Source organism: Myotis lucifugus, unplaced genomic scaffold (assembly GCF_000147115.1).
Source record: "Myotis lucifugus unplaced genomic scaffold, Myoluc2.0 scaffold_186, whole genome shotgun sequence".
NCBI classification, from domain to species: Eukaryota; Metazoa; Chordata; class Mammalia; order Chiroptera; family Vespertilionidae; genus Myotis; species Myotis lucifugus.
In genome coordinates this window covers 2,274,528-2,297,064 of record NW_005871234.1, presented here as the reverse complement: position 1 = coordinate 2,297,064, position 22,537 = coordinate 2,274,528, and the positions used below count along the sequence as shown (strand labels likewise).

The 22,537-nt window shown below is 55.3% G+C and overlaps 1 protein-coding gene across 1 annotated transcript; it reads left to right on the top strand.

The window, feature by feature from the left end:
* The first annotated feature begins 3,209 nt into the window (after positions 1–3,209).
* DCTN1 (dynactin subunit 1) lies at positions 3,210–21,285 on the top strand. Its single transcript, XM_023760604.1, is given in 29 exon segments — positions 3,210–3,254; positions 4,923–5,168; positions 5,431–5,509; positions 5,650–5,684; positions 11,337–11,531; positions 11,876–12,073; positions 12,224–12,428; positions 12,504–12,582; positions 12,699–12,858; positions 12,979–13,083; positions 13,253–13,444; positions 13,533–13,649; positions 13,831–13,983; positions 14,545–14,705; positions 14,810–14,978; positions 15,230–15,298; positions 15,538–15,600; positions 15,710–15,859; positions 16,015–16,176; positions 16,261–16,392; positions 16,589–16,714; positions 16,952–17,094; positions 17,339–17,505; positions 19,084–19,217; positions 19,329–19,401; positions 19,404–19,520; positions 19,649–19,728; positions 20,370–20,459; positions 20,852–21,285. Coding segments are annotated over 29 exon segments (3,771 nt in total). The 5' UTR covers positions 3,210–3,221; the 3' UTR covers positions 20,990–21,285.
* Positions 21,286–22,537: the final 1,252 nt, after the last annotated feature.

Below are 22,537 nucleotides of genomic sequence, written 5' to 3'. Positions count from 1 at the left end.
TACTTAACCTTCTAGTATATCTCAATATTAATGTATTTATTTAGCCAGTAAATATTTGACTCCATGAGCTAAGGGTGATGGGGTCATAAAGAGAAGAAGTTCTGGGCTCCATTTTAAAAGGCTTATGGTTTAATAGACGAACTCATCTTGAATTCTTCACTTCAGTCCAGCTAGTCTTTGATATTCCCTAGTGAAACAAAATTGTTTCTGTCTCTACTCATACTGTGTTCACAACTTAAAGTGTTTGTAGATCTTTCCTCTCAACATACCCAAAACACAACCTAAAATCTGAGGCATAGTCAGGCACCCGTTTTCTTTCTGGCTCATCCTTTCCTGTCTGTAATCCTTATAATATTGATTGTATAGATATTTTATTTTAAGACTTAGATACCATCTGTTGCCATGTCAGGTGATTTTTTTGTACTTGTATGGCTTCTGCACTTTTTACAAAGCACTTTTATGTGTTTTGTCCTATTCGAGCCTCATAACATTAATGTAGATAATTATTCCCATGTTATAGAAGCAGAAACAGCCCCCAATAAGTTAGGTGGCTATATATACCTGTGTGGCTAGTGAGTTGTGAGGTTGTTCTTAGACCTCAGCTCTTTTCAATTTCTGAAGGCAGTGTGTCTGGAGGAAGAGCAGGGCCTTGGGAGCCTAGAGTTATGTGATAACAGGATGTGCGGAGGGTTTCAGTGTAGGCTTTAGCTGCAGTTTTGGCTCCTTTCCTCACCTTCTGTGTAACTTCAGGAAAATGGTTCAGTTCTCTGAGCCTCAGTTTCCTTGTCAGCATTCTCTTTGGCCTGCCTTTCCATGGTGTTTCTGTGATGTCCAAATATGATAATGTTATCATATTTGTTATTAGCTGACTTTTGTTGAATACTTACTAAATACCAGGCAATGTTTTTTTGTTTGTGTTAATCCTCACCCAAGGATATTTTCTCCATTAATTTTTAGAGAGTGGAAGGGAGGGGGAGAGACAGAGAGAAACATCCATGTAAAGGAAAGAGACACATTGATTGGTTGCCTCCTGCTCATGCCTGGGGATTGAGCCTGCAACTGAGGTATGGGCCCTTGACTAGAATTGAACCTGGGACCCTTCAGTCCGTGGGCAGATGCTCCAAACACTGAGCCAAACCAGTTAGGGCCAGGCAATGACTTAAATATTTTACATGGATTATCTCGGCTAGTCCTCATAACAGCTCTTTGAGATATGTTCTTTGATTTTTTCCAATGGACAGATAAGGGAATTGAGGCACAGAGCTGTTAAGTGGCTGGACCAAGTTTATGTAGCTACCAGGTGGTGAAGCCAGGAATTAAACGTAAGCAGCCTGAGTCTGAAACCAGAATGCTCCGTAGACTGTAAAGTGTTCTGAACATGTGAAGTCCATGCTGCAAGGATCTGCATGGCCCCAACCGCCTGTGTAATAGTGTTTAGGGAAGAAAGGAGGCAACATGGAGATTTTGCGAGAGAGGAGAAAAGTGGTTTCCTGGGGGATCTGGCCAGGACTAAAGGTGTGGAGAGGTGTTTTGGGGCTTTAGACCTGGCTGTTGGCTATCATTCTACTATTAAGCTCTCTGGCCTGCCTTAGAGGGTGGAGGGGAGGAAGACCCAGGGAAACCCAGTTCAGACAAGGCCCAGTGGAGCCATAGGTCAGACCCCTTGTTGGCTACTGAGTAGCAGCGACCCGGGTCTGTTGGTTCTTACCCATGTTAGATGGGTAAAATGAATGAAGCAGTATGGTTACATAGTCCTCTGGAGACCATTTACTAGAATATTAAGCATTTTTATTTTTTAAAAATATATATTTTTATTGATTTCAGAGAGGAAGGGAGAGGGAGAGAGAGAGAGAAACATCAATGATGAGAGAGAATCACTGATCGGCTGCCTCCTGCACGCCCCCCACTGGGGATCGAGCCTGCAACCCGGGCATGTGCCCTGACCGGGAATCGAACCGCGACCTCCTGGTTCATAGGTTGATGATGCTCAACCACTGAGCCACACCGGCCGGGCAAGCATTTTTCATTATAAAAGTAATACATGGCTAAAAACATTTTGTGAACTACTGAACTATAGAAAATAAACCATCTGATCACTTTTGTTAAGGAGATGCCTGTGAGGCAAGGCCAAGAGTACAAGGGGCAGGTGGTCGAGGTAAGCTGGGCCTTGTGCTTTTGACCACTACCCTGTGAATCCAGTTGAACCTGATAATCTTAAGGTTCAGAGCCTGACCCTTATAACAACCAGAAGGGAGAAGAGTGACTGGCAGTCTTTGCCATCCAGGTGGGACTGGGGTATTGACTTGCTTTGCTGTGTGCGTGAAGTTGCCTCTGCTACTACCCTTCCTTCGCTGGGTATTGGGCAGGGCCTGGCTCCTCTGGCCCAGTGTGAGATTGAAATCCAGACCCTAACATCATGATTCGGGACCCTGAGTCCAGAGTGTAGAGAGGGGCGGGAGAAGGGCACCAGAAAGGGGTGAATAACGCTGATTTTGGCTGTGTGGAGGCCCTGGCAGTTGACGCTTTCAGGCCTGCTGAGGCCTCACCTCCTGGGGGAAAGTGTGCTATGGGGGTGGAGGAGGAATGTCAGGGCTGCGCTCCGGAGATGGGTGCTGAGGGTCTGTGGCTGGGCCTCGCCCAGTGGTTCTCAACCTTCTGGCCCTTTAAATACAGTTCCTCATGTGGTGACCCAACCATAAAATTATTTTCGTTGCTACTTCATAACTGTCATGTTGCTACTGTTATGAATCATCATGTAAATATCTGATCTGCAGGATGGTCTTAGGCGACCCCCGTGAAAGGGTCGTTCGACCGCCAAAGGGGTCGCGACCCATAGGTTGAGAACCGCTGGCCTGGCCCCATAGTCCCTGCCCTTCTTGTCTGGCCCAGGTGAAGCATGGGGGCACTAGGACCCAGATGCTAGCACGGTCCCTGACAAGTCTCGAGCAGCATTAGCGCAGAGTGAGACTCATCAGCTGGCAAGCAGGATTCCTGTCTCTGGGCTCAGGAATCTTCGGGCAGCAGAGGGGACTTGCACCTCAGTCCCCACCTCCGTCCCCACCCGCATCCCAGCAGGTCCATGGACTGGGGTGGGCCGCGTCTGATGGCTTCTGTGTCTGTCCACGAGGGCCTGGGGCCCTGACCCTCCGCCTGGGTTTCTGCCTTTTCTCTCTGTCTTTGGTCAGCCGGGGAGGGGGTAGAGGCCAGGCCGGGGGAGCAACATGGCCCAGAGCAGGAGGCACGTGTACAGCCGGGTAAGTGGCCCTGGTCTGCGATGGCCCTGGGGAGGCTGCTGGGAAAGGCCTGGTGCCTCTGGACATGGCTGTGGGGGCTGGGGAGACAGGCTGGGGCTGGGACGGGGCCACTCGCAGCCCTGATGGTGAGGCTGGACCGGCTTCCCCTCCCGGAGTTGGGGACCGGCGAGGCCCAGCCTTTGACTTTATTTGGACCTCAGGGCAGAGGTTGGTGATGGGGGACAGACAGTCTTTGGGAGTCTGAATGGGGTCGGTGGACTGGAATGGCTTTATACGAAAGCCTTTCTTCAGAGCTGCTTTGTTGTTTGTCACTTGCTTTCTGTCTCTTCTGGCTGCGATTGAATCAGTCCCCACTGTTGTGTCCACCTGGATCTGAGAGGCGTATTAGGGTTGGGAGGTTGGGGAGCGTCTCTAAGTTTGGGGCCAGCCTTGGTGTCAGTGTCAGTGCCTTTTATTGATGGGTCCGCGAGAGGCACCCTACACATCCCAGGTATGATTTGGGGTCTTGGGGCCCCTGGGAGCTGCTAACCTTCCTCACCTTCCTGGATATGCTCTTTGGGAAAGGGAGTTAGGGAGTGACATGTCTTGCACAGCTTCCTTCTGAAGCCAAGTGAAGGCCTCGGGAGGGAGCCCTGTGGAGTCTTTAGGACCATGGTGTCCCTTCTTCACACCTCACTCATCTGTGTGCTGCAAGGCCCTGGTTCATGGAGCTGCTGTTGCTGAAAACGGCTCAGGTGTGATTTCTTCTCAACCATGGGCCTATTTGGAACCTACTTTCAGTTGTGTCCTGTCATCACTGGTGTGTCAGAGACGGGAGCTTCCCAAGGACAGTGTTTACTCTATTCCTTTGCCTTGTCCATCCTCGGGGTGCTAACCATCCATTTGGACTGCTGGCCAGTCTCAGGGGCAGGGTGTAGGACAGATCTGGGGAACCTGATTTCCCTGGCCTTTGTTTTACTTTTTGTAGCAATATAACATGGGGGGGGGTGGGGAGAGTTGGCGGAACAGTGCTCAGGTCAGGAAGAAGGGAGTTAAGTTAAATGGTCCAGTGGGCTGCAGTGAGGCAGCCAGGAGTGTCATGGTAGGTGTGTGGATGGGGGTCAGGGGAGTCGGGTCAGGAAGGATGGTGATGACTTGAGGGCTGGAAGGAGGCACAACTGTGTGCTTCTGGAAGAGAGAGGCCTAGGAGAGCTGTTTAAACAGAGGGAAGACAGGCGACAGTGGGGGTGGGGATTGGTGTCAGTGGGGTTGCCTACTGAATCACCCATCTTTCCAGCTCAGGCTCCCGAGTCAGAGCTTTGGGTTGTGGGGAGCCTGTTCTAAATGGAGTTATTTGCTTGAGCTTCATTCCCTTCTTAAGTGTGGGGGGCAGTGCTCCTGAGAAAGCAGCCATGTGGTGACATTCACAGATCTGTCAATAAATTCTGATTTGTTATAAAATTTAAATATAAACTCTTAAAAATTCTGTCAGATTTCAGAAGAGTTTAGAGAAGTCTTAGAAGAAGACTTTTTTCAGAAGGGAATTTGGGGGTCCACTTCACCCTATAAGTGGGGTCCAGGGAAGTGACTCCTGGTCCTTTTTCAGTTCAGGGTCCTGACTGGGCCCTTCTTACGCATTAGGAAGACACCTTTGAGGGCTTTAACTGTGTGTTTGCATGTGCCTTTCAGACACCCAGCGGCAACAGAATGAGTGCAGAGGCCAGTGGCCGGCCTCTGCGCGTGGGCTCCCGTGTGGAGGTGATTGGAAAAGGGCACCGAGGCACTGTGGCCTATGTTGGAGCCACGCTCTTTGCCACTGGCAAATGGGTAGGCGTGATCCTGGATGAAGCAAAGGGCAAGAATGATGGAACTGTCCAAGGCAGGAAGTACTTCACTTGTGATGAAGGGCATGGCATCTTTGTGCGCCAATCCCAGGTACTCACACCCTTCTTCTGTGTGTGAACACACATGTTCACATGCTCTGTTGCATGTGCAGCTAATGTGTTGATGCTCCCTTTTTCTGGGCATGAACATAAGTCTCTGGTTGAGAGAGTGGGAGGTAGTGGGGGAGGGAAGATTGAAGATATACCCTTATCTTCTGCTCTATACCCTAGGCTTGCTTGGGGACTGGAGAAGGCCCCATATTACAGCATAACATTATTAATATGGTTTTATTGAATCTATTCTGTGGCCTCAGATCCAGGTATTTGAAGATGGAGCAGATACTACTTCCCCAGAGACACCTGATTCTTCTGCCTCAAAGGCCCTCAAAAGAGGTAACAACCACCCACTTAAGTTGCCACTCCACATCCAGGAGTCCATAGTGGCCACAGTGGATCCTAAGATTTTCCCATCATCACCATCTTTTCTTGTTATGACTTTCCTATCTGCCATAATGTTCTCTTGCTTTCTACAGAGGGAACTGACTCAGCTGCAAAGACCAGCAAACTGGTGAGTGGTTGGGGTGGGAGTGAGAAGTAATAGAGAGGAGGGGGAGGAAAAAGAGAGAGGAGGGAGACCCAGTGCCAGGCAGGTAGAAGCCATAGATGAGTAAACTGAGTTAGCTTTCCAGTCTCCATCCTCCCTGGAAAGGAAGCTTTCTGGGTTTGAGTTACTGTTTTAGGGGTGAGTAAAGGTGGCAGCAAGGAACAACTATTAGGGCCCAGAAGTTCAGGCTCAAATGGGACCTGGGCTAGGGGTGAGAGGAAGGACAGGTCTGACCCTAGTATGCTCTTGTCAACTTCCTACCTTTTGGTACCCAAGGCTGCCAAGATCTAAAAGGTCTGAGGGAAAGGGTAAGGGAGGAGCTAGAGGAAGAAGGGGCTCTCCTGTTCACAAATGAATGGTAAGGAGCTGGGCCTCTGCCACCTGTTTTAGGCGGTATGCAGAGGGCCCATCCTAGCTCCTTTTCGCTGCTCCGTACAGGGTGTGTGAGGGGGCTCAGACTCTTCAGTTCTCTGGCAAGGTGTGGACACCCAAGAGCTGGTCGTTGAGGGACCCCTCATCTACTTACTCAGAGCTTGCAGTGACCTAACTCCCTCTGTCCCTGTGCATGCCTGCATTGATATTAATACCTATACTCCGGATGTCTGGCCAGTTAGCCAGTGTGACTTCTGTTCTCTAACTCTTCCCTTTCCTACTCCTCACGCAGCGGGGACTGAAGCCTAAGAAGGTGGTGTGTTTACTATTTGTGCCTGGGTGGGTGAGGGCCATGAGCCCCCTCCCCAGCTGTCCTGCATGTCTCAGGCTGCTGCATGCATGTGTGTGTGACCTTGGGCTGGGCTGGCCAGAGGACATGGCGGCCTTGTCTTTCAGAGTGCTTTTGAGGGCTGCAAGGATATCAGGCTCGGTGTCGAGGCCCAGGTAGCACTCATTAGGGCAATTCCTGCACTTCCTTGCCTCAGGACTTCTAGTCAGAGACTGAGATCACTTGACTGTAAATAGCAGCAGCATGGACTGGAGCCTTCACTGGGTTACAGTGGGTTCTTTCTTAGCCCGAGAGTGGGGCAGTGGGAGGAGTAACTGGAGGGCTGGCGATGCAGAAAGTACTAAGTGAGGTGGTTGGGCAAGGACGGGGGAAGTCAGATCACAGTAAGAACATCCCAGGTTGGAAAGCCTGAGAGTCTGTGTGCCTACCTCTGGGTGGGCACTGCCATGAATGCCCACCTTCATTCTGTTCCTCCAGTCTTTCCCTGCCTCTTCTTTCCTCTGGTGTTGTGCCCGAGGCCCACCTCCTACCCCTTGCAGCCTTCCATCAACATTGGAGTGGGGCTCAATTCTTCCGTTGCTGCCATGGCCACTTCCTCACACCAGCCCGTGCCTTGGGCCCGTGCCCAGGCTGTCTCTGACCTGCATGTGCCTGTCTGACCTGTATGTACTGTGCTGTATGTGCGATTCTGTGATTTCCGTGTTGCCAGCCTGTCGTAGGCCCTTTTGACCTTGCATGGAAAGCTATGGATGGGGACCGTGGGAGGGAAGAGGAAAAATCTCCCTTCGACTCTTGGTTGGTGATGGGTCCTCACTTAGAAGTCTTGGCATAGAAGAGACCACATGCTGGGACTTGCTTTGGGTTTGGCTCCGGTGGGAATGGGAGGTAAGAAGGAAAAGGATGCTAGACCTATTCCAAGGTCGTAGAAACTTGGCTTCTTCCCTTAATTATTGTCTCCTGGTTCGGGCTCTCCTCTCACATCAGGCCTCTGAGTAGAAGAAGAGCATGGACCTTGTAGTCTGGATGGTCTATGGGGGAGGTTCTGGGCCGCCGGCCTGGACCTGACATTTGGGGGGGGCCTGAGCCATGCCCCAGTCCTGGGGGAAGTGTGGCAAAGCACTCCTGGGCTCCTAGACTGGAATACAGTGCTTTTCTGCTCAGGTCCCACCAGGCCCCTCTCCGTGTTCTCTCACAGCAGCTCACCTAGCCAGGGAACAGGAGCTAACTCCAGAACTAAAGAACGTACGTTGAGAAGGAGGGCAGAAGAGAACCCACATGTCTCTGCAAGGCGCCAGTCCTTTCTGGGAGCCCTGTAGAGACAGGCTTGAACCTGCCTACAGCCAGGGGGGGGGGTCATTAGAGCTGCTGCTGAAGTCCCCAGGGTTTCCGAGTCTCACTGTGTGCCCCTCAGAGCGAATGCCGCTGCAAGAGGGGTGCTCTGGGTGTGTGTGTGTGTGTGTGTGTGTGTGTGTGTGTGTGTGTCTGATGAGAAGAGACAGAAGTAGAGTTGATGGGGTTGCAGGCTGATGGGAGCATGAGTATGAGCGAGGTTGATGGAGCAGTGATCCCTGCCCAGTGATGCACTCGCCCCAGAGGGTACTATTTCTGGAATGGCCCCTAGCCCAGTTTCTTGGAACAAACACTTGGGGATGGTCGGGGAGGGGAGAGGGAGGAGCCACACACGTGTACACAAATGTACACACACATTTCAGAGGGAGGAAGAAGCCGGGCGGGCTCTGCGCAGGACTTTGTCCAGTCATGAGGAGGAGGAGGAGCCTGCGGAGTCAGGCGGTTGCTAGGTGACTGAGGAGCAGTGGCTCCACCCCCAAGGAGCAAAGGAGGGTGGGTGCATGACGTCAGGTGGAGCTGGTGCTGCGGCCACTGAGGCTGCCATAAGCCTAAGCTGGAGAACTGGGCCGGCGCCTCTGTGGTGCCCGCAGGAGCCTGGTTGCCCCTCTGTGCATCTGTGGGGCTTCTGCATCCGAGTCACAGCCATTTGCGGGCTGGGAAGCTGCTGGCCGGGAAGCTGAGGCTGCATTGTTGGGATTTGATGCACTAATCTGTCTCCGCCGCCTTTCCCTCTGTTTGGTCTCTTTCCCTCCCTCCCTCTGTCTGTCCTTCCTCTGTGTGTCCATCCTCTTCTGTCCCTCCTCTTTCCTGTCCTGGCTTTCTTTGGTTTTCTGCAATGATGAGACAGGCACCGACAGCCCGAAAGGTACTCTTGCTTGTTCTGGTCCTGCTGCCGGGTTGCCAGGGCGATGGCAGCAGGCTGCTGGGGTGGGGGTGGGGACTTCATCTGTCTACCTGGTTGGGGAGGAGGGTAGAGATGATGGTGGGGGCAGGGAGAGGTGTGTGTCACTCCCATGGCCCATGCCCTGAGCATTCTGCTCCCTGCCCTGCCTGCTTTTGGCTCTGAGTCTGTTCTCGGCCTTGTACCCAGTGGCCTTCAGGCTTGGGGTTCAGGCAGTTTCTGCTGCAAAGCAGCTCTGGGAGCTTCCTGTGAGAATCTGGGAAGCAGGTTCAGATGTCTCCTTGCCTCCAGCAGACCTGCCTCCCCTGACCTTTGCTAGAATGACTCTTGGTTGTACTCCCAGCACCCTTCCCCCCACCAGGGCTTGTATCAGTGGGCTTTCCCAGGATGGGATGAAGACCCTGCAATAGTTTTTTACCTACAACCTGCCGTGGAGGCTTAGCTCGGGGTAGGAGGGGTGGGGGTTGGTTTCCTTGGGCTCAGTGTCTCCTACAAATGGGGGCCCAGGCCAAATCTTGTCTTTGCTGGAATCAGGAGATACTGGGTAGCAAGAATGCTGTTTGGGGTTGAAGTTCATCATCTATTTACCACTTTGCAGTAACCCGAGGGATTCTAGATTGTTTTCAGCAGTAGTTTATGTATGCTGCTGTCCACCCCCACCTCCTTCCTTGCAGCAGGGTGGGGTTACTTTGCTGAGCTCTGGGCTTCTGGCTAATGCAGTATTCACGGTCCTGACACCTGAGCCCTCTGCCCAAGGGATGGAGACTGCTATAGGATCAGTTCCTGGGCAGCGGGTGGAGTGGGGGTAGGGACGACAGCAGCGTTGTTCTGCCTTGTGGCCTGATCTCCCTCTGTTGGGTTAGTATCACTCACCTCTGGCCTCCTGTCATCAGTCTTGTCACATGTTATTTTAGGGGATCCTCTGTGGAGTCTAGCACTTGAAAGAAGGGGGCTGACCTGGGAAAGTCCTTGGGAGTGGTGGGTGGGCAGGGCCTCTGGCTCTGGGCTGGACTGCCAGAGGTTGTTTTCAGAAGGCCTGGTCTCTGGAGACCTTTTCCACCAGCTGCTGCCTTTGGTCCCCTGTGGCTCAGTTAAGGAGAATGGGGTTCTGGGATTTCCAGGGTGTTTGAAGTGGTGAGGTCTGCAAGGGTTGGGCATAAGTGGGAGAAGGAACCAATGGGAGGTTAGAGTTCTGAGTTCCTGGAGTAGGAACAAGATGATTCACTGGAGGGAGAAGGGGGTGGCCTGGGGGTGAGGGTGGGGTGGCTAATCGTAGCCCCATTGCTGTTACCTCTTCTGCTCTCATTGCTGTCCCTTTTCCTGTCTATCTTTGTGCCACTATTCTTTTTTTCCTGACTACTTCTCTGGCTCCTGTTGCCTGTCCAGACTACAACTCGGCGGCCTAAGGTGAGAAAACACAGGCCTCTGTGCAAGCCATTGCAGAGTGTACACACACATTCCAGGCATGTGCATGTATGTGGGCATGTGTACGACCAAACAAAAGTTTGTCACAGTGCATCCTGGGTTCTCTCTTCATGGGAGTGAGGGGACTGAAGGTAGTGACAGGTCACTCCTGGGAAAAAGACTCTGGCTTTGGGAGGATGCCTGAGCCAGTTGTTTGAATGCAAAAGAGAAATGAGAGTGGTTGTGGTTAAGGCAGGCTTTCTTGAAAAGGGTGTTTTGACTAGTTTTGATGAGGGCAGGGATTGAAAGACAGGTGAAGAAGAACCTGGCCTTACAAATGTCAGGGGACAAGGAGGTAGGCGTGTTTGTCAGTACATGTGGTTTCTGAGTGTCGGCCCATCAGGAGAGCTTCCGAGCTCAGCACTCCAGGGAGAGCACTGGGCAGGCCTGTCGGCTCCAAGACCAGGGGCCTCAGGGCAGCTTCTCCGCCCAGCCCTACACAGGCCTGGGGAGTGGTGCCTGATGGGAGCCTCTTCGTCTTGGAGGGGGGAGATGGCAGAAGGCTTGGCTGTGCTGGCCTTGCTTCAAGGGGGTGTCTGTGATACAACCTTCACCTTGGCCCTTTTACATACAGGGTCCCCTGAAATAGATCAGGGGAGGGAGAGTCAGCTTGACTCCCAAAGAGCAGGGAGGGCCTAGCCGGGGTGTAGAGCCTGGTACCCCACCTTTAGCCCAGTCTTCTCCGGGAACTTGAAAGAGAACAAACTGCAGTCTATTCTTTCTCTGGAAATGACATCGAGGCCCTTTTTATCTCTGGGGGAGGAGGGCGTGGGCCCAGAGCATGATAGCATTGGGAGGACTAAACTGCTAGAATGATCATAAGTGGGTCACAGAAGGGAGTCCTAGGGAGTAAGGGATCCTGCTCTGAGGGGATAGTGCCAGGGCTGGGAGGAATGTGGGGCCAGTGCCAAGGGAGGAGCCTTATAATCTTATGTCTTCCTCCATCCCTTCTTCCCCTCCCCTTCCCCTCCCTCCCTCCTCCCTGTCCCTTGTCACTATCTCTGACTGTGCCATTTTCTTTCTTCCCTTCACTGTTTCTCTGTTCTCATTGTGCTTTGATATTCTCTGCCTTTTTCCTTTTCTGTCTCCTTCCCTCGCCATATTCTCATATTCTGTCTTTTTCTCTTTCACAACCTCTGCCCCCTACTCTTTCTCGTCTGCCCCTACCCTCTCTGAATAGCCCACCCGTCCAGCCAGTAGTACTGGGGTGGCCGGAGCCAGTAGCTCCCTGGGCCCCTCTGGCTCCGCATCAGCAGGTGAGCTGAGTAGCAGTGAGCCCAGCACCCCGGCTCAGACTCCGCTGGCAGCACCTGTCATCCCCACGCCGGCCCTCACCTCCCCTGGAGCAGCCCCCCCACTTCCTTCTCCCTCCAAGGTAAGGACTGGGGTGGGTGAGGATGAGCCAAGACACAAAGGCCTGTGATCCTGGCGGGTCTTGGACATTTCCCAGGGTTGGGGGAGATCCAGAACTTGGATTGGGAGGGTTGGGACATGGCATTTGGGTTCCCTGCCATTGACTTGGCTACACTTTCTCTCTGCCCTTCTTCATACTTTCCCCATATGTTCGGTCTCTTCTCAGATATTTATATGCCACGTGCTTTTGAGTCGGGCTGGAATGATGTTTGCACACATTCCTATCCTTTCTCCTCCAGCTCAGACAAAGAAGCTCTAGTGGGGAGAAGGGGGACACTACGTGCAGAACAAGGGGTCTCTTTGCAGGAGGAGGAGGGGCTGAAGGCCCAGGTACGGGACCTGGAGGAGAAACTGGAGACCCTGCGGCTGAAACGGGCAGAAGACAAGGCAAAGCTGAAAGAGCTGGAGAAGCACAAGATCCAGCTGGAGCAGGTGCAGGAATGGAAGAGCAAAATGCAGGAGCAGCAGGCAGACCTGCAGCGGCGCCTCAAAGAGGCGAGGAAGGTGCGACTCGGGAGGAAGGGGGGGCTGGGAGGCCTGGGGCCCGAAACAGTGTCCTGGAAACTCAGCGGGGGCTGGAGCCTGGAACGTTCTGTGAGAGAGGGCGCATGAGGCATTCCTGTACCTGTGCCTCCACCAACCTCTACCCCCCAGGAAGCCAAGGAGGCGCTGGAAGCAAAGGAACGCTACATGGAGGAGATGGCCGACACTGCCGACGCCATCGAGATGGCCACTCTGGACAAGGAGATGGCTGAGGAGCGGGCTGAGTCCCTGCAGCAGGAGGTGGAGGCGCTGAAGGAGCGTGTGGAGGAGCTCACCACTGACTTGGAGATTCTCAAGGCTGAGATTGAAGAGAAGGGTAAGGGCCCGGAGCTGCAGGGGCACAGATGGTGGGGTTGGAATCACGTCTGAAGGTGTTCGTGGTTTTCCTCAGGCTCAGATGGGGCTGCATCCAGTTATCAGCTCAAGCAGCTCGAGGAGCAGAACGCCCGCCTGAAGGATGCCCTGGTGAGGTAGGGTCCCCTCACCGCTTGGCTCCGGAGCCCACTCTCCTGTGCAGACGTGTTAGAGCGTCCGTTGCCCAGTGACTCTGACACGCTCTCCCTCTTCTTCTCCCCGATTCCCACAGGATGCGGGATCTTTCTTCCTCAGAGAAGCAGGAGCATGTGAAACTCCAGAAGCTCATGGAAAAGAAGAACCAAGAGCTGGAAGTTGTGAGGCAACAGCGGGAGCGTCTGCAGGAGGAGCTGAGCCAGGCAGAGAGCACCATCGATGAGCTCAAGGAGCAGGTCTGGGGAGCCCAGCCTCTCTCCCAGAGTCCCCATATCGGTCCCTTCAGACTCCTGTAGGTGCCTCCTCTCTAGGCACCTTTTAGCAGCCCGTCTCCCCATTCCTTCCCTGGAACACAGGTGGATGCTGCTCTGGGTGCCGAGGAGATGGTGGAGATGCTGACAGACCGGAACCTGAATCTGGAAGAGAAAGTGCGGGAATTGAGAGAGACGGTGGGGGACTTGGTAAGAGGAGAGCAGAGCCCGACTTCTGACCTGGATGAAGGGACTAGCTGAGAGAGGGACTGACACATGACCCCTGACCTTTGAGCAGGGTGTCTGGTGAGTGGACCCACCCTGGCTTGCTACCCTGACCCTGCTTTTCCTTTGCCCCAACTCCCTCGTGGCCTCCCAGGAAGCAATAAATGAGATGAATGACGAGCTGCAGGAGAATGCACGGGAGACAGAACTGGAGCTGCGGGAGCAGCTGGACATGGCGGGCGCCCGGGTACGGGAGGCCCAGAAGCGTGTGGAGGCGGCCCAGGAGACAGTTGCAGACTACCAGCAAACGATAAAGAAATACCGCCAGCTGACCGCCCACCTGCAGGTGCCTGTTCACCCCTGCTCTCCACCCAGGATCACCCCAGGGCTCCCTCATGACCCAGCTGTGCCTCACTGTCCATCTCTGCTCCCAGGATGTGAATCGGGAACTGACAAACCAGCAGGAAGCATCTGTGGAGCGGCAGCAGCAGCCACCCCCAGAGACTTTTGACTTCAAAATCAAGTTTGCTGAGACGAAGGCCCATGCCAAGGTCAGGAAAGCGAGTGGGCGGGAGAGGGGAGAGTGCTGGGAGCTCAGCTTGAGTGTGGTGTGGACTGACCTGGTGTGGGGTTCCTGGGGGCGGGGAAGCAGGGGGCCTGGTGGAACAAGGCAGCATGGGTCTGGGACTCTCTCAGCCTGGCTGAGAGCCTGCCTTCCTGTCCACCTCACAGGCCATTGAGATGGAACTGAGGCAGATGGAGGTGGCCCAGGCCAACCGGCACACGTCCCTGCTGACAGCCTTCATGCCCGACAGCTTCCTTCGGCCAGGTGGGGACCATGACTGTGTCCTGGTGCTGCTGCTCATGCCTCGTCTCATTTGTAAGGTACGGCCATACGTTCAGCAGGAACCTGTGGAACTTGCTGTGAGGACGCCGAGTGAAGCCAGCAGTCAGCACCCCTACTCACACAGTGTATGATGTAGTGGAGGGATGTAGTCAGCAGAGTTGCAGGTGGGGCCTGCTATGAAGGGGAGGGAGCTTCTTTGAGAGAGCACGGTTGGGGAGCTGATTTAGATGGAGGGATGTCACTGAGGAATAACATGAGCTGAGACCCAGAAGATGACTAGGGGTTGGCGGGGGTGGGGGAGGTAACTGTCAGGAAGCATGCTGGTGGAAGGGTAGCAGGGCAGCAGCTTGAAGCCTGCAGGAAAGAACTTGGTCCCACTGGTTCCCTCTCCTTTCATCCCCACATCTCAAATCTTCACAGCTCAGTAATCACCACATCACTGCCCTTTCCCCATGGGAGACTTCCTGCCCAGCTAGGAGCTGTTTCTGTTTTATCTCCTCCTCCCACCCCTTCCATCGTTGCTCATCTGTGTTCTGTATTCCTGAGTCTGTTCTCCGTCCTCTGCTCTGAGCCCAGGTCCCTGGCACTTCTTCCCACAGGCAGAGCTGATCCGGAAGCAGGCCCAGGAGAAGTTTGAACTAAGTGAGAACTGTTCAGAGCGGCCCGGGCTTCGAGGAGCTGTGGGGGAGCAGCTCAGCTTTGCGGCTGGGCTGGTGTACTCGCTGAGTCTGCTGCAGGCTACGCTCCACCGCTATGAGCAGTGAGTGACCCTTGACCCCCATTCAAGGCCGCAGGGTCCAGATTGGCTGGAACTGGGATTGCCTGGCAGACCCTGGCCTCACAGGGCCCTTCTTTGGTCTCCAGTGCCCTCTCTCAGTGCAACGTGGATGTGTATAAGAAGGTGGGCAGCCTCTATCCTGAGATGAGTGCCCATGAGCGCTCCCTGGACTTCCTCATTGAGCTGCTGCACAAGGACCAGCTGGATGAGACTGTCAATGTCGAGCCTCTCACCAAGGCCATCAAGTACTACCAGGTTTGGTGCGAGGATTCCAGCTTGGTGCAGCAGGGAGGGAAGGTGTCTCATCTGGGCTGCGGCCAGTGTAGCCCAGGTTGTGTGCCTAAGGCTCAGCTCCCTGCAGCTGAACTCACCTCAGGATGCAGCTCTTGGGGGTTTCAGGTCCTCTGGTCCCTCTGGAGCCCTGTGATGACGGGCTCAAACTGTTGGGGAACAATTCTCCATCCTTCCAAGACCTGAAGGCTGTCTGTTTCTTTGTCATCTCTCAGCACCTGTACAGCATCCACCTTGCCGAGCAGCCTGAGGACAGTACCATGCAGCTGGCCGACCACATCAAGGTGAAGTGTCGGGGCTGGTGGTTAAGCCCCTGTCAGATCAGAAATGGAGGCCGTCAGGTCAAGAGGTCTGGCCCTCAGGGTTCACCTAAGACTGGAACAGGGTCCCTAAGGCCAGATCAGGGAAGCCAGAGAACCTCTTATGTATGGGGGTCAGCAGAGAGTGGGGACTTCTTAGAGATGATGAGGGTGCAGGAGGGTTCCTGCTGGGTGCTGACAAGCACATGCTTCTGTCTTCACAGTTCACCCAGAGTGCCCTGGACTGCATGGGCGTGGAGGTGGGACGGCTGCGTGCCTTCTTGCAGGTAAAAGCACAGCTGGATCTGTTTGAGCTCCTCTGCCTTCTTAGTTCCCCCTCCTCACCTTCAGCTGTTGTTGACTTTGTTCCCCATCCATTTCCTATTCCCTGAGTAGGGTGGACAGGAGGCTTCAGATATTGCCCTCCTGCTCCGGGACCTGGAAACGTCGTGCAGTGACATCCGCCAGTTTTGCAAGAAGATTCGAAGGCGAATGCCAGGGACAGATGCTCCTGGGATCCCAGCCGCTCTGGCCTTTGGACCACAGGTTTAGGGCAGCGACGGGGGAGGGAAGGAAGCTGAGTAGAACCAGGAGGGGCTCAGTATGTCAAGATCGGGATCTGGATGGGGCAAGGATAGTTTTGAGGTAGCGGGGAGCCGTCCTGGACTCAGGGCGGCTCCTGACGCGGGCCTGTCGCACAGGTGTCCGACACACTCCTCGACTGCAGGAAACACTTGACGTGGGTGGTGGCTGTGCTGCAGGAGGTGGCCGCTGCTGCCGCCCAGCTCATTGCCCCGCTGGCGGAGAATGAGGGACTGCCTGTGGCTGCCCTGGAGGAGCTGGCTTTCAAAGCAAGCGAGCAGGTGGGCCTGGATGGCTGGGCGGAAGGTGTAGAGGAGTCAGGTGGCCGGTGTGAGGTTTTCACTGTTGCCCCCTGGCTCCCACAGATCTATGGGAGCCCCTCCAGCAGCCCCTATGAGTGTCTGCGCCAGTCATGCAACATCCTCATCAGCACCATGAACAAGTTGGCCACAGCTATGCAGGAGGGAGAGTACGATGCCGAACGGCCCCCCAGCAAGGTTGGGTGGGAGCTCCTTGGAGGGACTCCGGGGCCTGGAGGAGCAGGGCTGGCAGAGCTGCTGCTAGTTGTGGGAGGCTGGGAGGTGGAGGAAGGAGTCTGGAGAGCACCATCCTGCTTAGAAGGCAAGATGGGTCTCTCTGAAGCACGTTGGTGATGTCCTCTCCCTCCCTCCCTCACCCCACCTTGGCCCTCAGCCTCCCCCTGTTGAACTGCGAGCTGCAGCCCTTCGTGCAGAGATCACGGATGCCGAAGGCCTGGGCTTGAAGCTTGAAGACCGAGAGACAGTTATCAAGGAGTTGAAGAAGTCACTCAAGATCAAGGTGAGGGTAGGGTAGGCTCAGTATCTGGGGGCCAGGGAGTATTGTGGGGCACAGGGCAGCAGTGAGTGATGGGGATCAGGATGAGATGGGTGATGGGTTGGGCTGAGGGCAGAAGAGGTGCCTGTAATTAGTGGGAGCTCGAGTGGGCTCTTAAGGAGCTTTCTATCCGTGGTCTACCCTGAGTCCCTGAGGGGTTGTGGAGGATGAAAAGCTACTAGAAGCTCTGCCCTGGCCCAGGGGGAGGAGCTGAGCGAGGCCAACGTGCGGCTGAGCCTCCTAGAGAAGAAGCTGGACAGTGCGGCCAAGGACGCCGACGAGCGCATCGAGAAGGTCCAGACGCTGCTGGAGGAGACCCAGGCACTGCTGCGGAAGAAGGAGAAGTGAGGCACTTCCCTGGCCCTGCTTGCTTCAGCCCTCCCTCCCGCCAGCAGCTCTCTGCCTCCCAGCCATCCCTCTTACAGTGACACTCCCCAGGCCAACAGACACGACTTTCCTTGCCCACTGCCATTATATCACCCCAAGCGGAGTCCTCACCAGCAGGGCGACTCCAGGGACCTGTCAGGGCTGAGCAGTGAAGGGGGTCGTGGGGACAGGACACTGCCCCAGCCCGATTCTCTTCCACAGAGATTTCGAGGAGACGATGGATGCACTCCAGGCCGACATTGACCAGCTAGAGGCAGAGAAGGCAGAGCTGAAGCAGCGGCTGAACAGCCAGTCCAAGCGCACGATCGAGGGGCTCCGGGGGACCCCTCCTTCGGATATTGCTACCCTGGTCTCTGGCATTGCTGGTGGTGAGTGCAGGGGGACAGGCAGCACGGGCCCACAGGAGATTGAAGGGCTTCCCTGGCCTCAGTTTTACTTTTGCCCCTTCTTACCCCTGGATGTGCAGCCAGGAACGTGTTCGCCCACTTTCACGCTGGCAGCTTTCACCAGGATTTTCCTCCCCCCGAGGATACTCGCAGAGTCCCTCTGACCAAGGTGGGGCACTGCCCAGTTGTCAGTGCAGCTCAGAGTTACGGTGACATTGGACTCCGTAGCTGTCCCTCCTGGGTCTGCAGTCCGGCCTGCCTGACCAAGCCCCACGTCCTTGAGGGTCACCGGCCTGCAGGAGGCTGGCGATGCTGTGGGTCCCGCTGGGCTGGGTGCCTGTTCCTGATTGCTCTTTGGTTTGGGCGCGTTTCCCCAGAGTTCACGTGGCTTCACCCTCTGGTGTGGCTGTCCCTTCATGGCTGACTTCTCTCAGTTTCCCTGTGGCTTGTGAGACCTTGGCCTGGTCTCATAGTGTGGCCAGGGCTCCTTACCTTGAGTTTGTCTGGTTTGTCCCCAGTTTCCTGACCAAGGAGGTGGCCACTGTCATCTTCGTTCTCACCTGCCCTAGAGTTTGCTTATTGCTCTCTCTTCAGTTTCTCACTTAGCCATCTCACCTCTGGAAGACAAACTCTAGAATTGAGCCCTCAGGGCTCAGTGGCCCCCCCCCCCCCCCCACCTGTCTTATCAGCTGCTCTCACCTAGGTCTTGTCCTCATCAAAGCCCCTTGCCACTGGCGCCTCTTGATCTTGGGAGGTGACCAAGTACCTCCTTGACTGTAGACTTCATGGTGCAGATGCTCCAGTTCCTTGGGGAGGGGGAGGGGTCTCCAGAATGACCACATTGTATTGTTTAGCGTAGGCTCTGTAAGCAGATACTGGTTTTGAATTTATGAACCTTTCCACCAAAAAAGGGTGTCTTTTGCCTCAGCGCAGTGGGAGCTGAGGAGCACAGGAATGCATCTGCATCCTCAACGTAAGCTTTGCTGCTGGGAGAAGGAAGGCACTGACCTGTCAGGTCTCAGGAGTGTCCCCTCTGCCCTTCCCGGAGATGGAGGAGGAGCAGGGAGGCCGGAGCAGCCTTATGCCCCAGTGCTTCCTCCAGCGCACAGCCCTCTGCACTCGGGCTCACGCGTCACCCCTGCCTCAAGGCCTCACTCCCCTTCCCTGTCTTTCCTTCCCACACACTTGCTCTTCCCTCAAAGGTGGAGGGCAGAGATAGAGTCTTGTCAGAGATGATGTGATCAGGAAAAGGCTTTTCCTGCAGGTGTGTCCAGGATTCCTCTGGTGTGTCCCCCTAACCCTCAGTTCACCTAATTCCTCTCTCTCTTTTCCTGCTGCCATGGGCTCTCCTGAGCACAGAAGAACCGCAGCGAGGTAGAGACCGCCCTGGCTGGGGGTTGCCAGGGCTGGTGGGAATTGGGGCCTGGGGAGCAGGGTGACTTCTCCCTTGGGAGCAACCAGGACTGGGGGTGGGAGGAGCTAAGGAACGGGGTGAGCAGGGATGGAGCCCACCTTCAGCGCTCTCACCTGAGACGGCTGACATTTGTTGTGGCACTGCAGGAGGCTCGCCTGGGCAGGCACTCGGGCCTATGCCAGGCCCGGGGCTGGTGAAGGACTCGCCGCTGCTGCTTCAGCAGATCTCTGCCATGAGGCTGCACATCTCCCAGCTTCAGCATGAGAACAGCATCCTCAAGGTGAGGGGGTCACGGGGAGGACCGGGTGGAGGTGGCGCATGCCTGTCCCATCGATGATGGGTGGCAGGGCCTTCTGTCACTCCTTACCACCACCTCTCTTCCCCCCCACAGGGCGCCCAGATGAAGGCCTCCTTAGCAGCCCTGCCCCCTCTGCATGTGGCAAAGCTCTCCTTCCCACCCCGTGAGCCTCTGGCAGCGAGTTAGCCCCTGGAGCGCTGTATCGTAAGACCAACCAGCTGCTGGAGACATTGAATCAGCTGAGCACGCACACCCACGTAGTAGACATCACTCGCACCAACCCTGGTATGGACCCGCCAACCCCCGAGATGAGTAACACACCTGCCCCAGGGATGTAGCCCCTGCCCAGGCAGTTCCCACACTGCCCTGCTGGCCTGGGCCTTGGTGGGCCTCACCAGCCTCTTCTCCCACAGCTGCCAAGAGCCCGTCGGCCCAGCTCCTGGAGCAAGTGGCTCAGCTCAAGTCCCTAAGCGACACCATCGAGAAGCTCAAGGTCAGCTCTGGCCCGGTCCTTCCTCCCCCTACAGAGTTTGCTCTAGAGCAGTGGTTCTCAACCTTCCTAATGCCGCGACCCTTTAATACAGTCCCTCATGTTGTGGTGACCCCCAATTTCATTGTTACAAATTGAACATAATTAAAGCATAGTGATTAATCACAAAAACAATATGTAATTATATATGTGTTTTCCGATGGTCTTAGGTGACCCCTGTGAAAGGGTCATTCGACTCCCAAAGGGGTCGCGACCCACAGGTTGGAACCTCTGCTCTAGAGCATTCCCTGGTGGAGCCTTAGCTCGTTCATGTCCATAGGTATTCCCGGAGTCCCCTGGGCCCAGTCCTGTGCTGCATGGCACGTGGCAGGGGAGGTGGAAGGGAAGGCAGATTCTCATCAGCATAGTGGGTTGAGCAGGGTCATCTTTAGAGGGTGGGTTCAGGTGCAGCTCTGTCAGGTGCAGCTCTGTCAGGGTAGAAGGGTTGGGCCTTAAGGGTAAGTATATGGGGCGGAGGTGAGAGCAGAAGTGATAGGAAGGTCTGGGTCCCTGTTCCTGGCATTAGTGTCCCTGTGAAATGGGAGGTACTGGGCTAGCCTGTGGGGATCTCCTAAATGAACCCTTGTTCCCCCCTCTGCCGTCAGGATGAGGTCCTCAAGGAGACTGTGTCGCAGCGCCCTGGAGCCACAGTCCCCACGGCCTTTGCCACCTTCCCTTCCTCAGCCTTCCTCAGGGTAAGCGGGGGCATGGGGATGGGGAGGGGCAGTACGGAGGCTCAGGTGGGTCCTTCCCTCTCCCCCGAATTTGAAGAGGCCTCTGGGGTCTCAGGTCCAACAGCTGCACATCTGAGTTACTGGCCAGGTTTCCACCGGGGAGTCCTTGCCCGGCTTCCAGCAGGTGCACTGTTCAGTAGTTTAACAACTTCTCTGCCTTTTGACACCGGGAAGAGCTCTCAAATCCCTGTCAGACTGTGTGCCCCAGTTTTTATTTGGAAATGTAATCACCATAGCCCAGGAGCCCCAAAACCTACCTCCCAGGGACTACCTAGGTCTCTAGGCTCAGGGCCCGTCCGTGGCGCACAGCTCAGTAGACCCTGACGAGGGGGTCTCTTCTCACCTACTCCCAGGCCAAGGAGGAGCAGCAGGATGACACTGTCTACCTGGGCAAAGTGACCTTCTCGTGTGCGGCTGGCCTCGGACAGCGACACCGGCTGGTGCTGACCCAGGAGCAGCTGCACCAGCTGCACGGCCGCCTCATCTTCTAGTGCTTCTCCTCCCGCTGGCCCCTTCCGGCCGATGCACGGCCACCTCAGCCGGCCCAGGTAGAAGCGTGTGTAAAGCTGTTCTGGACCCCACTCAGCTTCACTCCACCTACCAATGCCCTGTCCTCCCCTTGACCTGGGTTCCCGATTTCCAGCCCCTGGCCTCCACCAGGTGCTCCCTCCTTCCTGAGGGGCATCAGGGCATGTGGGGGACAGGCTGAGACCCCACCACCAAAGGTTGTGTGAGGTCCCCCGATTGAGGACTTCACCCCTTGATTAAAGCAACTTCTGCTTCAGTGCTTTCCGTGTGGTGTTGGCAGTGGGTCCTGGGCCATTCGGCTCAGAGCAGGATGGAGGAAAAGGGATGCTGTGCCGTGTTTGCGGCCCCTCTGTGGGACCAGTGGATGCTGTGTCCCTCAGAGTCACATGCAGTGTCTTACTCTGAGCAGCGAGAAAGGGCTAGACCCAGGCTCAGCACCTGCTTCATTTGTGGAGCGAGGAGGGTGCGGGTGCGCAGCCCCTGCTTCCTGGGCCTTCCACTGCTCTTCCGGCCAGTGTTGGAGCCGGGCTAACGATGTGGGCACACCCCCGCCAGCGTTCTGAGGCACTGGCCGCGTCTGCCCATGAGACCTGGGGCCCCTCCGAGGGAACATGGACCAAGTGAGGGAAGACCCAAGTAGCAGACTGGGAAGAAGGGATAGAAGTTGCAAAGTCCCTCTACAAATTAGTGTCTGGGGCGTTTCTTTAACTAATTTACACATTTCTGGGCCCTGACCCAGACCTGCTGAAATCACTTAGATTTGAGGCCCTTGGGCCAGGACCCCAGCATTTTAGAGCTTAGCACCAGTTTAGTCTAGTTCTCTTATTCTCCGCCCGCGGTCTCCGATCCAGTTGGAGGAAGAGCCCCTTAGCACTTAGGAGCATCTCCAGCTAGGCCAGGCCCTCTGCTGTGTGCTTCCTCCCGGGCAGGAGGGAAGCCGGCAGGACGAGGAGGCTCCGAGGTGGAGCCTGGTGCCCATGTGCTGGGCACATTTCCAGTCGAGCCCCATCTGGGGAGGGCAGACACCCTCTGGTGTCTGGTACCTGTGCCGCACCTTAGCCTTTCTCACCTGGACTTCCAAGAGAAAACGATCCGGTGACTTTCCTCAGTACTCTCAAGGGTGACTCGTAGCTAAAACCATTCTAGATGCACAGGATAGAATCGGTTCCGCACGAGGGACACTGTAGGCGCTAGGGCTTAATTCTCACAGAACCGATTGAGAAGGGTTGCTGTGTCTCATACCAGTCTTTACCTCACCTCTCCTAACCAGGCTCCTGTAAGGCCGAGGACACTGCAGCCACACTGTCCTTCCTTCGGTGTTGGATTGTGTTCCTGTCCTCTTCACCCGCGCTACTGACCTGCCTTCTGGTTGGTGGTTAAGGTGCTGAGGTCAAGACTGGGCAACTCCCGGTGGCTGGTTGAGAAGAATACAGGGCTTGTCCCTTCCTTTTGCCTCGGGCTCACGGCTGCTCTTCCGAATGCCAGACTCACTCACCATGTCTAAACCAGAA